The sequence below is a fragment of the Brienomyrus brachyistius genome, chromosome 22, assembly GCF_023856365.1.
Source record: "Brienomyrus brachyistius isolate T26 chromosome 22, BBRACH_0.4, whole genome shotgun sequence".
NCBI lineage: Eukaryota > Metazoa > Chordata > Actinopteri > Osteoglossiformes > Mormyridae > Brienomyrus > Brienomyrus brachyistius.
In genome coordinates this window covers 1,427,184-1,442,575 of record NC_064554.1, presented here as the reverse complement: position 1 = coordinate 1,442,575, position 15,392 = coordinate 1,427,184, and the positions used below count along the sequence as shown (strand labels likewise).

Below are 15,392 nucleotides of genomic sequence, written 5' to 3'. Positions count from 1 at the left end.
TTTGGCTTATTCCTAGCTTGGAGTGCCGTGGACCAGATAGGTGTCAGGGTACTTTATCTCAAGAGCTTTCCTGGGTTGAAGTTTAACAACATCTGCAGAAAGGGACCCTCAACTAACCTGGTTCAGTAAAATTTTAAACCTAGAGTTGCCACCCATCATAAATTTACAGGATCGTCCCATACTGAAAAATGAAATGGTGTGCCCCTTTCCAAATTAAAATGGCATACGTCTGCAAGCCCATCACCCACCAGAATTTTTAAAAATGTTATTGTTGCCATGCCTGACCCCCCCTCCCCACAGTTGACAACTACACCATCATGGAAAAAAGTAAAACAGTAAAGGGGGGGCTTTTAACCTTCTTACTTTGCCTCTGGCGAGGTGCGTGGTGCAGTAAACGGGTCATAAAGGCTACTGGTCAAACTGGATAAATGGAACACCAGTCCATACTGAATATTCAGGTTTTTAGCACTTGATTAACAGAAGATGGGGCTCAACTATCATGAAAACCACTTGCTGTCTAAAGGTAGGGTGTGTGTGTCTGTGTGTGAGTTGGTGCCACAGAATGCAGTGAGCATGTTTGTTTGAGGGGCAGAGAGGAACAAACACGCTTTGAAGTGCTGCCGCATGACTCATTAGCGTAACCTTTGGATGCAGATTGTTTGCAGGACCAGTTGGTCTCTGTGGGGATGATTCACTGGGAGCCGCATTCCCCACACCACACAAACTGAAGCACGCCAAGCTTTCGGCCGTCATTAGCTAGCTTGGCTTTGTTGTCTAGTCACAGCTGAACGGAAGTAGGAGCAAATTAAAATGTCTTGCTAAAAGCATCCATTCGTACAGGCCAGGATGGATGCTTTTACATTTTGACGAGAACTGATATCATTGCTATCAAGAACCCTCTTATTGATGCAATGCAATAAGAAACTGTAGTGTGTTCTAGCACTGCTCTTATTTTGTGTTTAATTACTACACTGGGCTGAAAGAATGCAGTTACAAGAACACCATCCATTAACTTAGCTTAATCATTACATTTCATTTGCATATCAGATGAAAAGATAAGGGATTATTAAGTGTTCTGCCACTATCTCTGAGGAATGATTTAGCACTGTTGTATTCAGTTCTGAAAATGTGAGATCCATGCAAAAATCTATGTATAGTGTGGAAAATAAATACAGTTTTAAAGGTGAATTGCCTTGTCAAAATATGCATTGAAGATCTATGTTTTCTTTCATATAATTTGATTTAATCTATTTTAATCAACACAGTGTTATTGTATGACATTCCTGAGTGTCAGAATTGGGCAACTGTATCTTGACTTAAATGACAGGTGTTACATATTTATCTATATAAATCATTTACATTTATAGAAATAAGCATAGCTGTTCATAGATTTTTTGAGGGGGAGGTGTTCATGTGTTAAAAGAACTCAGTACCTTTAAAGTTCATGCACAAATATGGCAAAACGGTCAGGCGCTCAGGCACCACCAGTCCACCTCCCCACCACGTTCATGAATATACATGAGAAGCTAATAAAAGTTGTTAGAAATAAGTTTCAATCACATAGGGTATATGCATTCATATAGGATAAATATAAAAACAATACATTTAATCAGCGTGTGCGCTACATGTCTAATGACACGTTTCTCTAGCTCAGTGATTCCCAACCGGGGGTACGCGTACCCCTAGTGGTACGCGAGCACATTACAGGGGGTACGTGGAAAAATTTTTTATATTTAATTTCCCTGATGATGGGTAAATATTATCAGCCATTCCATTAGCTGTGCCCTGGTATAGAAAGAAAATCTATCTGGGATGTGTTGCTTAATGAATAACAAACCCAGCTTTTATCAATGAAAAGAGCAAAAAAAGACATAAACTATTGAATCATCAACACATTTGACAAAGGGGGTACTTGTGGTATGAGAAAATCTCTCAGGGGGTACACAATTCAAAAAAGGTTGGGAAACACTGCTCTAGCTGATTAGTACGGCATACACGCCCAGATTATATCTTACGATGCCGCCCGTTTTCTACCAAAAGTTGTTTACTCACACTGCGCATGCGTGTTGCAGATCTGGTCGTGGTATTTGCTTTTGTTCTAGAGGAAACAAAACTTATGACAGATCGAAGGCTGGCATTACAGGATCTCGGACGCTGGTATGTGAAAGTTTGCTGAAGATATAAGATCCGTCTGCCCACCCAGGCAGGTAAGGATGTATGGCTGTACTCATGTATTTCGTTAGAAATAAATTCAAACAGAAGGTAAAAACTGATAGCGGCTGTGAAGACTTGAAAATATGTTTAGGGTTTGACTTGGTGGCCATTTTTTCTGACGCGGTTGAAATGTAGAATGAGGAAATGGGGGGATGAACTTATTACAGAACAAGTTCTATCTTTTTGACAGGAATGAAATGAAAGTGGCAGAAACACTTCTATTCAAGGAAGGTTACTTGAACAGATTTACTTATTATTTTATACAATTTTTATATTATGACATAAACAGTCCGTCTTTGCAATTTTGAAAGTTTCCATCGGAAATATTCTTCGTATGGAACCTGGTCTCGGGAAGAGCGCAGGTTTTCCCCGTCAGAAGTTTGATTCATCTATGGCCTATGATGAATTTGGTTATTTTTGGTTATATTTGGTTTGGTTATTTGAATAATAATGTGTGTGTACGTGGTAACTGAAGCTTACATGGTTTTGTTCAAACAGCAAACTTACTCTTGCTGTACTAGATGGCATCTAGGGTTACAGGCTCATCAAGGCTGTCTGTGGTTGCAAAACGTGTTTTACCTGTTACTATCATGCGTCACCATACACACAGTGAATGGTATCCTGTGTTATGGTTGAACCCTATGAGAGGTACAGGTTATGGTTTTTTGCATAGCCGGGACAGAAAAATAGATGAAATGAGACCCAGATGCTACATCTTAGTAACGGCACTGGAATGTAGGAGAGGTTCCTCCATGTTGAAAATTAAGCATGAGGATACGACTCAGCCTGCTTGAACTATACTGTAAGTGTTTTATTTTTTTATATTAAGTGCAATTACATGTACTTTTACAGCATATATTTGGTATGTCTTGTAAGCATAAAATGATCATCTGTTACATCTTAATACCGTGTGTATAATGGTTTCTTTATGAAGGGACACTGACTTCTAAGTCCCTGTCTAAAGTAGTTATATGGGTCAGTCACAAAGAAAGCAGAAAATTCCACAAGTGAATCTAGGAAAATATAGGGCAATAGACCACCATCCAGAAATGTCAACCCATAATATGAAATACAAAGTGGTTATAGTTTTTGTCAGCAGAATGTATTTAATCAAATTCCAAATGCCTTCCCTTGTATGGCTCATGTTTCCTATTAAATGGGTTAGCATTAAACATTCTCTGAGTACACCTTGATGTCTCACAAAGGAGGAGTGCCTTAATACAGAGGTCCAGCGATGGAGATGCTTGTTCAGTCGGATATCCTATAGCCTTTTCAAAAGAGGTACACTTCTGCTGATTTATCTTTTGTATCTCAAGCCACTTCATTTCTACAGGTGCACCGGGCTCAGTGGTATAACCTGGCCTCAGAGTGCACCCAAAGTGAGCCCTAACTTCCCATTTCTTTGGAATGGAGGTATGTGGATTTATTCCTGTCATGACATGCTGGGCGAAGCTCATTTTTATCTTCAAGCAACTGATGGAAAGTAGCTGGGAATCAAGGGGAAATGAGCCTGGAGGTTCAGAGGAGGGTGTCCTGCTTACACAGGACTAACTGATATCATCACTACACTAAAGCTGGTATAAGGATGAACAGCGAGCGTCTTGTTATTGTAAGCCAGATGGTACACGTTTTAATAATGGCCAAGCTTGGATGGGTGGATGAGGAGGTCATGCCAGCTCTCCTGTCAGTACAGAGAAGACAAGGCAAGTGACATCCATGAAAAGCCATTATAAAAGTGGACTGGCAGAAACTGAAGAAGTGACAGATCATCCTATCACTTAAGAAATGACTCCTCAATCTATCTTGGAATTAAGAATTTATTACCATCACTGGTATCTATTTATCTAGGCTGGTCAGGGACTTCATCTGCTCTGCGCTCCCTGACTCACTGGATCCACTGCAGTTTGCATACTGCCAGAGCAGGGCCACCGATGATGCCATAGCCCTGATTCTCCACACTGCCCTTTCCCACCTGGAGAAGAGGGACACATTTATGAGAATGCTGTTTGTAGATTACAGCTCAGTGTTCAACACCATTGGTTCCTCAAGGCTGGGGAGGAAACTGCACTGTCTGTGCAGCTGGATCCTCAGCTTCTTGTCGGACAGATGCCAGGTGGTCAGCATCACCACACCCTTTGTGATATTCACATCCCTGCTGAGCATTGGTGCTCTACTGAGCCCCGCCCCATACTCGCATCATTGTGAAGTCCTGCAGAGAATGGTACAGTGTTCTGAGAAGACTAGGAGGAGAGCCTCCCTCTCCAGGACAACTACATTGAGGTGCCTGAGAAAAGCGGGAAAGATCATCAAAGACCCCGGTGACTCCAGCCATAACCTGTTCAGGCTGCTGCCTTCAGGCAGACGGTACTGCAGCATCCGGTCCAGGACCAGCAGACTGAGGGATAGTTTCTTCCACCAGGCCATCAGACTGCTGATCTCTGACCATTAACATGATGCTCTTCTGCACAGTATTTAACTTTAAATTCTTATTGCAACTGCATACACTTTTGTACATACATAAGTTTGTGATATGTCTTATATATTTATACTTGTATTCTGATTGTTAATTCGTGCCATACTACGGCTGCTTCGAGAGGCTTTGCACACAAGCATTTCAATCACATGTATAGTGCCTGTATACTGGTGACAAGTGACATGACAATAAAAGTGATTTGATTCCTCTGGAAGGTTATACGTTTCCACAATGGTTGTCCTGAATTGTGGCGATAAGCTGTATAGATCCCTCTATAGCGGGCGTTACCAACATGGTGCCTGTGGGCAAAAATAAAATTTTATCCTGTTGCTATTCTTTAATCACATTTGCATTTATATAGATTTGAAAATGAATATATCTAAAAAAAACGCATTTAAAACATGTTTATTATACATGATTTAAGAGGAGTGTATCAATCTGGTAGCCCTTTGTATGGCTCAGTACCTGTGAAGTAGCTCTTTCAAAAAGGTTGGTGACCCCTGCTCTATAGCAATGGAATCATCCCCTTCCTTCTAGTTTCTTACAACTTTCATCCAAATGGCAAGAGAAAGTTTGACTTACCCCTTTTTTGTGGATTGAAGACCCACATGCAGTAGAAGTGATATCAGTTTTTGGTTATGTGTGATGTACAAAACCACCTTTGCTGATAACACCACCTGCTTCATGTTTGATTTCTTCTGTAGACCAGGAGATTTTTTCCCCATCTTACATCTGATTTGCTTCTGCCAGACCTTTGGAGGACCTTCAAGATGCTCAGCCACGACCAACTAAAATCTCAAGATCTATTTTGGCTTTTCTCTTATTTTGAGTAGATATCTATATGGGATTTCTCCAACATTTTTAATTTTGATGTTACTTCCCTTGTTTAGAACGCAGTTATTTTTTTTTCTTCCTGTCATTGTTTCTCTGCATTTTTAGCGGTTTTGTGATTGGCTGTAATACATTTTTTTATGTATTGATCTCTATCTATAATCCTTATTTCAATTAAAATTATTTTATGCATGTGGCTTTATGATGGCTTTGATTTCCAAATGTGTGTATTGTATGTGTTTACTGGGGGCAGTGAGTGGCTCAGCGGGCTAAGTCTCTGTGCCTGTGATCAGAAGATCGCCGGTTCGAGCCTTGGCCTCAGCAGAACAGTCACATGTCTGTGGCCCCTTGAGCAAGGCCCTTTACCCCCCAGCTCCAGGGGCACCACACGATGGCTGACCCTGCACTGAGACCCCCCCAAACTATGGAAAGCATGATGTGGTAGGCGAAGAGAGGCATTCCAGTGTACTTGCGCTTGTGGGAATGGCAAATAAAAGATTTATTATTTACTACTTCTTGTTTCATGGGTGCTCTGTACCAAAGTAGTTACTTGTATGTAAATGTTGTTTGCACATACCTGGACACTGATGATATCTCTATGCTTTTTCCCATAGGACATCAAGCCAGCAGATTTGCCACTTTTTTCAGTGTTATGCCAGCTATACAAAGTTCAGTATGGTGAACTGGATTTGATAACAAGCCTGCACAAGGGAATCTGCATAGTGTATTACTTGCTGTACCATTAGAAAGAAGTTTGCATTTTTGTGCTTCAGAATCATACCAGCAAAGGTATCAAACCAAGCCGTTTGGAGTCAGTGAAACTACAGTACAGTTTTATATATTATATACATAATTTATATATTATATAAAACTACACTGAGCTCTACTGTCTGTAAATGCCATTTGAAATGATCACATGCCTGAAAGCTGGAAATGGATATTCATCTGACTACAATCACAATAAAAGGTAAATTAAAAGAGTTTTACCAGTAATACAGTACCATGGTCATCCTAAGCGGCTTATAAATGTTATTATGGGGAAACTTCTTATTTCCTGCTATTGCTTGAAATCGTGTTGTTCTGAATGTTTTAAGCAAGGTGGGATTGACATGAAATCATACTTGAATTTTGTACACTTTTCCCTCTTCCTGCTTTTTTATCCTGATCAGGGTGGGAGGGGAGATGGGGAATGTCAGACGGCACAGGGCATGAGGCTGGGCTGTATGCTAGACTTCACTGGGTGCACAGTGTTACATACAGTAATATGCTCATAAATTGTTTGGTCCCTGATGGAGATAATAGTGCTGCATTGTTTTGCAGTCTGTAAAATCCTCGTATTTGTATATCTAACAATTTATGAGATGTTATATAGGTGTCCTGACTACAAGCATATAATCATTTTTATATTTTCATTTTAGGCAAAACACACAGAAAAATGGGAAGCATGAAGAGTATGATGTCCATAAATTGGTGGAAGAATTCTGCAAGCAGAGTAAGTCTAAGGAGACCACTGGCAATGTCTTGCACCAGCATAGTTGCAGCAAAATGATGATTGAAAAGCAAGGTAACTCTTGTAATACAGAGCAGACATACACTGGGTATTGAAAAGCAGCTCAAATATAAATAAAGGACAGTTCTCAGGCTCTTGACACATGCAGGAGATCACCCTTCATATCCAGATTGATTGTCAAAACCTGTACACAGAGGTACCTTGTTTGGGGTTGGGGGGGTAAAGCACTGCACTTTATTAGTATTTCAGCTGCCTTTCAATACCCAGTGTATGTCTGCACTGTATCACATTAATTATTTTGTGGTTCAGTAAATCATTTTGCTGAAACTATGTTGGTGCGAGACTTTACAAGTGGGCTTCATAGAGTAAGTAATGAGCAAGATGGAGACTGTTGGTGATCTGTGGTTTGTACACATGTAAGCTAATTTTCTCCTTGTTGCACACAGTCAAATGTGATATTGGATAGGATTTACCATGTGCTGACACTCCACTCGATTTTAACCTAATCTGTACTGGATTAAACTAGACAGTGATTGACAGCTCATCTCACTTCTCACCTATTTCGGTAGCAGTGCTTGTTTCTTCCTTCACTAACAAGGCTTCTGTTTACAGTCAGAGACTCGAAGGACCTTCCTGAGCTAGTGAAGAAATACAGTGGCTTTGAAATCAAATTAAAGGAACCAAAAGACTATGCAGTCAGAATCACAGATCTGGATGGAACTGTCTACTGGGGAAGAGATGAGATGCTGGAGAGCTGGAGTGAGCTGTACCTTCCTGAGCCAACGGAGATGGTCGTCATTGGTGCCATTGATAACTTCCCGTCTTTGGCAGAGGGACTGCAGCTCATCGTGCTGGTAGACAGCCAGGGCAAAGTCTACTTCTATGAGAATGAGGTCCTGCATCTTATAGCCGATAGTTTGAAAGACTTCTTCAAGAAGGGTGCGACATTTCCTCCCATCGAGAGCTACAAATATGGACAGTACACTGCACCAGAGGTGATGTATAATGATCATACAGAAATTTATTTTTGAAAACCATCCATTTTATTAACAGCCTTATCAGACAGGACTACTTTTTAAGCAGAATACTAGATATTAGGGCTGCACGATATCGCATTGGAATTGGATATATTTGTGCGTGATACTGTGCTTGTGAGATGTCAGTCAAGTATCACATTATCACTCTGTTAAACAAAAAAGCAGATGAAATTTAGCCAAAATAATGAACGATAGTCAAACAGGACTTTTTTGTTCCCAATAGTGTGTCGTATAAGTTGGTGGCATTGCCGTGAGTTGGCAGCAGACACAAATTTGTGTAGACAAATGTAATGTGTTTATAAAGCTTTAGATGACAGGTTTAAAAATTTGTACATAAACTCGCTTTTTGGTTCTATATGGGTATTTACTTATGCACACAATTTGATTAGCAGATAAGTCAGGTCAGGTCAGGGAGCGTGCGCTGGTATAGCGCGTTGTCGCACCCACCACACAGCGAAACTCCTCGGGATCCTGGCCAGCGATTCCCCAGGAAGATACACGGTCCAATCCCACCCTCTGGAAATGGCCATCCATCTTCCGAAACCAGGTGTTATGTGGGCATCCCCTGGACCTGGTTCAGCCGCTTGGGTCCTCAGTAATGAGGATCCTGCGAGCCGGATAACCCACAGGGAAACGTGCCACATGGCCGCAGTGCCGTAACTGACGCTCCCTTGAAATGCAGGTAATGTGCCTCATTCAGGGCTTCTCTAGTAACTGCTCATTCGACACAAAGTCAAACCAGCGGTACCCAAGGATTCTCCGAAGAGATACAGTATCGAAGGAGTCCAGTCCCTCTCTCAACTCACTGGATAGCATCCATGTCTCACAGTCATACAACAAGACAGGGAGCACCAGGACTCTAAAGACTTGGACCTTTGTTCTCTTACAAAGATATCGGGAATGCCACACACCCCTTTCCCCCGATCTCATGATCCCCCATGGTCTTCCAGTCCGTCTGCTGACTTCATAAGAAGAGTCACCAGTCATGAATGTCGCTGCCCTGGTATGTAAATCTCTCGACAAGGTCGACATTCTCCACACAAACAGACACATTACTGATGGCTGTGCCCAAGAAATCATTAAATACCTGGATCTTGGTCTGTAACTAGTACACCCACAGTCCCAGACACTCAGACTCCTTGCTCAGTCTCGAGCCTCCATTGGCTAAGATCACAGCATCATCGGCAAAGTCAAGATCAGTAAATCTTTCTTCATCAATGGATGCCCCACAGCTACTGGACCCCACGACCCTGCCCAACACCCAGTCCATACAATATTGAACAGAGTAGGAGCAAGAACACACCCCTGGCCAGGGCTGGACTGGGACAAAAAAAGGGCCCTGGCATTTTCGCTTAGACCGGCCCACCACAATCGGTCGGACACAACCAACAAGTATACCATCGTTGCGGTCCCTGTAGATATGCATATCTACTGTTCCATTCCCAAAAATCCCTACAAAGCTGAGAACTAAGTGCCATGGACCAGTGTTGCCAACTATTTTCAATGGAAAGTACCTAAAGTCTGCTCGAAAAGTCGCCAAATGTCGCTAGATGACGTCATGCGTATATTTGCATATTGATGACGTAATTACGTCGTATTTGCATTATGTGTGTTTTCCCTAATCCTTCCTCACATGTCCAATATAAAACTATCAATTGCGTTATATATTTTCTGCCAGACAACACAACGAAACTTAACCAGCAGTTACATCTTCTGCAATGAAATAATAAGAAAAAAGAAATAAATAAGAAAAATTAAGTCGCTAAATCTAGCGACAAAGTCGCTAAGTTGGCAACACTGCCACTGACTGCATCTGACAAGAAACAGAGGGGGAGGGGTGGAGCCTGTTAAGAGATGATTAGGCCAGCCCAGTGTCATGGAAAATGAATCAATGGGCCGATGTCCCTGCTTTATGGGCCGGTCTTTGGCCAATTAAAAAAAAAAAAAATTCATATTATATCGACCAGCCCCTAAGTGCGTCGGCCCACCGGGCATTTGCCCGGTATGCCAGATTACCAGTCCAGCCCTGCCCCTGGCAAACCCCAGAATCAACTGGGAAGAATGCAGAGGTTCTCCCTCCACTCTGCACAGTACCAGTGTATAGGCCAGTCATGATGTCCAGCAACTTCGGGGGGGGGGGGGGATCACGCAAAGTCTCAGGATGTCCCACAGGGCAACTGGATCAACTGAGTCGGATGCTTTACGAAAATCAACAAAGGCTGCAAAGAACCTCTGCCGAAATTCGGGTTGGGCTTGATGAGAACCCTCAGTGCAAGGATATCTTCGGCATAAAACCAGACTGCTCCGGTTGCTGACAGACAAGCAAGTATTCACGGATCCTGTTAAGGATGACCCTAGCAAGGACCTTACCCAACCCTAACAGCAGTGTTACCCCCGTGTAGTTGCCGCAATCCAGGGGATCACCCTTCCCTTTCCAGATAGGGACCACAAGTCCTGTTTTTCAGTCAGTTGGGATGATGCCTGACTCCCAAATGGAAGCATAGTTTGCCTGCAATGACAGGAGAACAGCCTTACCACCAGCTTGGAGAAGTTCCCCATGGATACCACAGATCCCTGCCGCCTTCTCTACCCCCCAGCTGATTCACCACTCGTTCAACCTCAGTGAGATTCGGTGGTTCAGAGCTGATTAGAGGGTCAGCTTCCAGAATCAAACACCTCCTTATCTGCTTTCAGAGCCCTCATAGCTGTTCTTCTCAGTTCCTGGTACAGACTGGAGTTGCCACCAAGTCATGTTCTGTGACTCCTCTTGATAATATCCAGGGTGCCCTGCGAGATGAAACACCTTACGGAAGGTCTCCTACATTACATTATAGTCAGCAGTCGCACCCAAGTTTGCAAGTTCTTTACACAAATTGCATGCAAACTCATCAGAAACAGCTTGATCTTGGAGTCTGGCTAAGTCCAGCCTCATTCTCCTAGTAGGTGGTAGCCTACTGGATCTAAGCTGAATCTTCAGAGTAGCAACAACAGGTCTGTGGTCAGAATTCACAAACTGGGCACTTCTGTAAGCCCTGCAGTTTTGCAGGAGCCTACAGCGTCTGCCCACAAGGATGTGATCGATCGATCTTCGCCGCACCACCAGTACTGGAGTAGCAAGTCCAACAATGTGGCTCAGGGTGTTGGAACCAGGATCCAGCGACTCGCAATCCCTGACCTTTTGCAGAGTCAAGGAACATGGAGCCACTTTTACCACGGTCTCCAGACCCATGACGACATACACAATCCTTGTATCCAGCCCTGTCAGTGCCAGTTCAGCATTGAAGTCACCCATGACCAGAGGTGTGTCACCTTGTGGACACCCTTCAACCACCGAGCGAAGTTGCAAGTAAAATGTCTCCCTCAACGAGACATCACTCACCACGGTCGGAGCATACACTGAGACAGCAGACAAGACACCCAAGGATTGCCTTAGCCTGAGTCTCATAATATGCTCATTGAAAGGAGTGACGTCAGACACTGTGGGAAGGAGTCGATCCGCTACGGCAACAGCTACTCCCTGAGTATGGCAGCCATCAGACCGACAAGACCAAAAGGAGGTATACCCACCTACAGAGATCTGGCCACTCCCCGGTCTGCGTACCTCAGAGAGTGCTGCCACCGTAACACGGAGTTTATGAAGCTTCCCCGACAGCAGAGGAACATGGTCATCTTGCCGGCGAGACAAGATGTTCCATGTGCCCACCCGGATGGGTCGTCTCAAACTGGGACCCAAGTGCCGCCATGCAGCAGGTGACACCTCAGCACCACACCAGCCCTGATCCCCAACAGGCCTGACCCTATTAGTTCTCCGACAGTTTCGACTCATCCAGGGATGGGGCTCCCGAAGGTTTTCCCCCATCCCCTTCATGATGCGTGCAGCCTTCCTGTGGGCAGCTGCAGCAGAGCTACTCCCGCGAAGAGCAGAAGAGTATCATGCTTTTTTTGTATTGAGCAGCTGTGAGTTGTTTTATGGTGGCTGGAATACCAACACCCAGAAAAAATTATTTCCCTGCATGTTGGAGGACCACTTGCAAGGCCGGATGCAGTTTAACGTCATACCCAGGACAAAATTAGTAGGCAGATTAGTAGTCTGCCTAAAATACTAATTGGGCATAGTGTGATACACAAAGCTAGTAATATGTATCAATTTAGCATATATTTATGTTTAATAAAGATGTTGGACTTCAAACTGCAAAAAGTACCACCATTTCACTGACATCTTACCCTGTTTATCCACAATATCTCCTCTTTTAAAAGATGTTGTGGCCGCTGAGCTGATCAGGTATTTGTTGATCAGGGGGCAGCACATGGCCCAGTAGGCTAAGACTGTATGCCTGTGATCGGAAGGTCACAGGTTCGAGCCTGGCCTTGGCACGTGTGCGGGTCCTTGAGCAAGGCCCTTAACCCCCAGCTCCCTGGGTGCCGCAACAGGTGGCTGCCCTTCGTGGCCAGCTTATTCTTCCTACAAAAAGCAAGTTGGGGGAGGCATAAAGATAATTTCGCCACAGGGATCGATAAAGTATCTATTATTGTTTATTTCTTGCAGTCTGAAGAGGAGTATTTGAAACTACTGGATGAGATGGGCCTTGCAAGGATTGACAAAAGTACAGAGGACTTTGTACAGAACAAGGACAAAGATTTAACAGAATTGTTGGATTTCCTTGAATGTTTCTAGATCTCAAGGATCTACACATGCTGTTTAACAGGACTGTTTTGTTGAGGAGTGTAAACCCAGATCCTGTGAAATTATGCATACCTGAATGAAATGTAGATCTGAGAAGAGCATATGTTTCCCTCTCATTCAAGTTATTTCACAGGGTTTTTGTGAATTTTTTATACTGTACTGTACAACTAGCAGATTGTGTGTGCGTGTGTGTGTGGGAAATGCATTCATCAGTACAAACCAGTGTCTCCATGTTTAAATTGCTGCACATTGTTTCCGAGTGTTAAATTTTATAATAATTAAATTTATAATCCAGAATAGCACAACAGTGCTACACTGTAATTCCCCAATCTCTTAGTAAATTGCTGATGGTTTTTAAATAATAATATTGCTATATTTTCATTTGACAAATGTATGATTGTAATGTGCTATTTGCCTCACTTATATGCTGCTTTTGACTGTGGAGTGGCAGCTGTTATTACTGCGAAGGGGGGACCAGCTCCATATTGATGCCTATGGATTTAGAATGGGATGTAATAAAAGTTTCTGTGGGTGTAATGGCCAGGTGTCCTACATAAATGTAAATGTCCAAATGCAAAAGCATACATCTCTTAAAACTCACGTCTCACAATTTAAGATATAGACCCACCGGGGGGAAATACCTGACTATATCTAAGTTTGAATTTGTTATTTATAGACAGCCTTTTTACATTTAATAATTCATATGTTTATCATTGGTTTGACCCTTCTGACATTAATAGCAAAGATGAAGCACAATGACCTTTTATTCTTCAGTTTAATGAGCAATACACACGTGCAGATTTTTTTTTTTAGTTTAGTAAAATTGTATTGCTTTTATACATACTTATTGCCTACTTTAACTTATGTTATTCCTTGTTGGGTTTATTTCTACCTGTTATCCTTTGCTGTATTTATTTATCCATTCTGTAATACAGGACAAAGAAATTCGCTCATTTAATCTTATAGTGATTTTATTGTTCATTACATTAAGTAGCATACTGTCATAAATGGCTCTACTGGAGATCTCCTAATCTCCCTCCAGACAGAATAGCCATGGTGTTGCAAAAACAAATAGAGCGTACATCTTACCAGCAGGCCCAACCTGACCTTCATAGTCCAGTGGCCTGTACTACGAAGCGGGGTTACTGGCTTACCGGGGTAACTTGTCGGAACCCTCACATAATTACAGATGACACTTAGAGAGGAGTTCTGTTCTCTGCTATGAGGTGTTACTTCACCATTCAAGTGAGGAGGCTAAAACAGACCTTTGTAGAAGGCCTACAAGAAGGCCTACAAGAAGGCCTTTAGGTAGTTCATCAGTTGTCATGATCCATTCGGTTTGTCTTTAGCTTGGCTCTAAGACTGAGATGCTATTAAATAACTTGATTATTAGTGTCAGGTGTGTTAAATTAGGGATTTAACTAAGCTCTGCTGGGTGGTAAATTTACAGGAGCAGGGTTGAGGACCCCTGCCTTTAAAGATGTGGTACATATTTTAATTGTATTTTAATTTTTGGAAACTATATTATTTTGCACTAAATTATTTGTACATTTATTTTTCTTCGGCTTTCCTAAAAAACCTTTTATTTACTTTACATTTCAATCACTCAGCATCATGTCTTCATGTTATATTTGCACTGAATAAATTTTTGTCCAAGTTACAAATGAATCTCCATTTTTCTGTTCTAATACATACATTTGATGCATAAAATTCAAACCATTTATATCTTGTCGAATCGATTCAAAATGTTCAACACATTTAAGTTGAGTCAAAAATGACATGGTTATGATTTGCTTATTAACTGCAGTACATTAGCAAATGTGAGACAATATTCTGCAGCCAATAAAGTTAATTAGCAACAAGGGAGTAGCAATTTGACTCTAAATGCTAAACCTAGGGCACATACTACTATTTACTTAACATTTCATATAAGGTTGAACTTAAAACAATTTTATAAATTCAGTCAACAATTAGTGCTCATAACGTTTCTTGGATGACTCTCAGTGGCCCACTGTTTGTGAGAAGTGCTGCAGCTATCATTCCAATTTTCAGTTTTATTATGGAAAACTATAAAAATTACCAATATAGTGCAGACTGGAAACATACACTATAAGTATTAAGGTACTGGGACACACCTCTTAATCACTGAATTCAGACCCGTTGCAACAGGTGTATAAAATCAAACAGCTAGCCATGCAGTCTGGTTTACACACATTTGTGAAAGAATGGGTTCTTCTGAAGACCTCAGTGAATTCTAGTATGGTACTGTCATAGGATGCCACCTTTGCAATAAGTTAGTTCATGAAATTTCTTCCCTGTTTGAAATTCTTTGGTCAATTATAAGTGGTATTAAAGTGGAAGTGGAAGTGGAAGTGTTTATATTCTGTTAACTCAATAACTGCAGTTCCAAATGTCCTCTGGAATTAAACCCAGCACAAAACTGCTCCAGGAGCTTCATGGAATGAGCTTCCATCGCCAAACAGCTGCATGCAAGCCTCACATCGGTAAGCACAATGCCAAGCGTCAGATGGAGTGGTGTAAAGCACGCCACCACAGTACTCTGAAGCAGTGGAAATGTGTTTTGTGGAGTGACAAATCACACTTCTCTGTCTGGCAGTTTGATAGATGTTTCTACGTTTGGTT

The 15,392-nt window shown here is 42.1% G+C and overlaps 1 protein-coding gene across 3 annotated transcripts in view; it reads left to right on the top strand.

Moving 5' to 3' along the window:
• Positions 1-14,413, top strand: part of LOC125717872 (uncharacterized) — a 31,851-nt gene extending 17,438 nt beyond the window's left edge. The window contains exons 1-5 of one of the 3 annotated variants that reach the window (XM_048991225.1): positions 2,062-2,207; positions 6,133-6,485; positions 6,937-7,010; positions 7,641-8,023; positions 12,612-14,413. In XM_048991225.1, the coding sequence (XP_048847182.1) occupies positions 6,415-6,485; positions 6,937-7,010; positions 7,641-8,023; positions 12,612-12,740 (657 nt within the window). In that variant the 5' untranslated portion in view covers positions 2,062-2,207; positions 6,133-6,414 and the 3' untranslated portion in view covers positions 12,741-14,413. Of the gene's footprint in view, positions 1-2,061; positions 2,208-5,391; positions 5,960-6,132; positions 6,486-6,936; positions 7,011-7,640; positions 8,024-12,611 lie in introns of those variants that run through there. The other 2 variants (XM_048991227.1, XM_048991226.1) reach the window with 2 other exon arrangements.
• Positions 14,414-15,392: the final 979 nt, after the last annotated feature.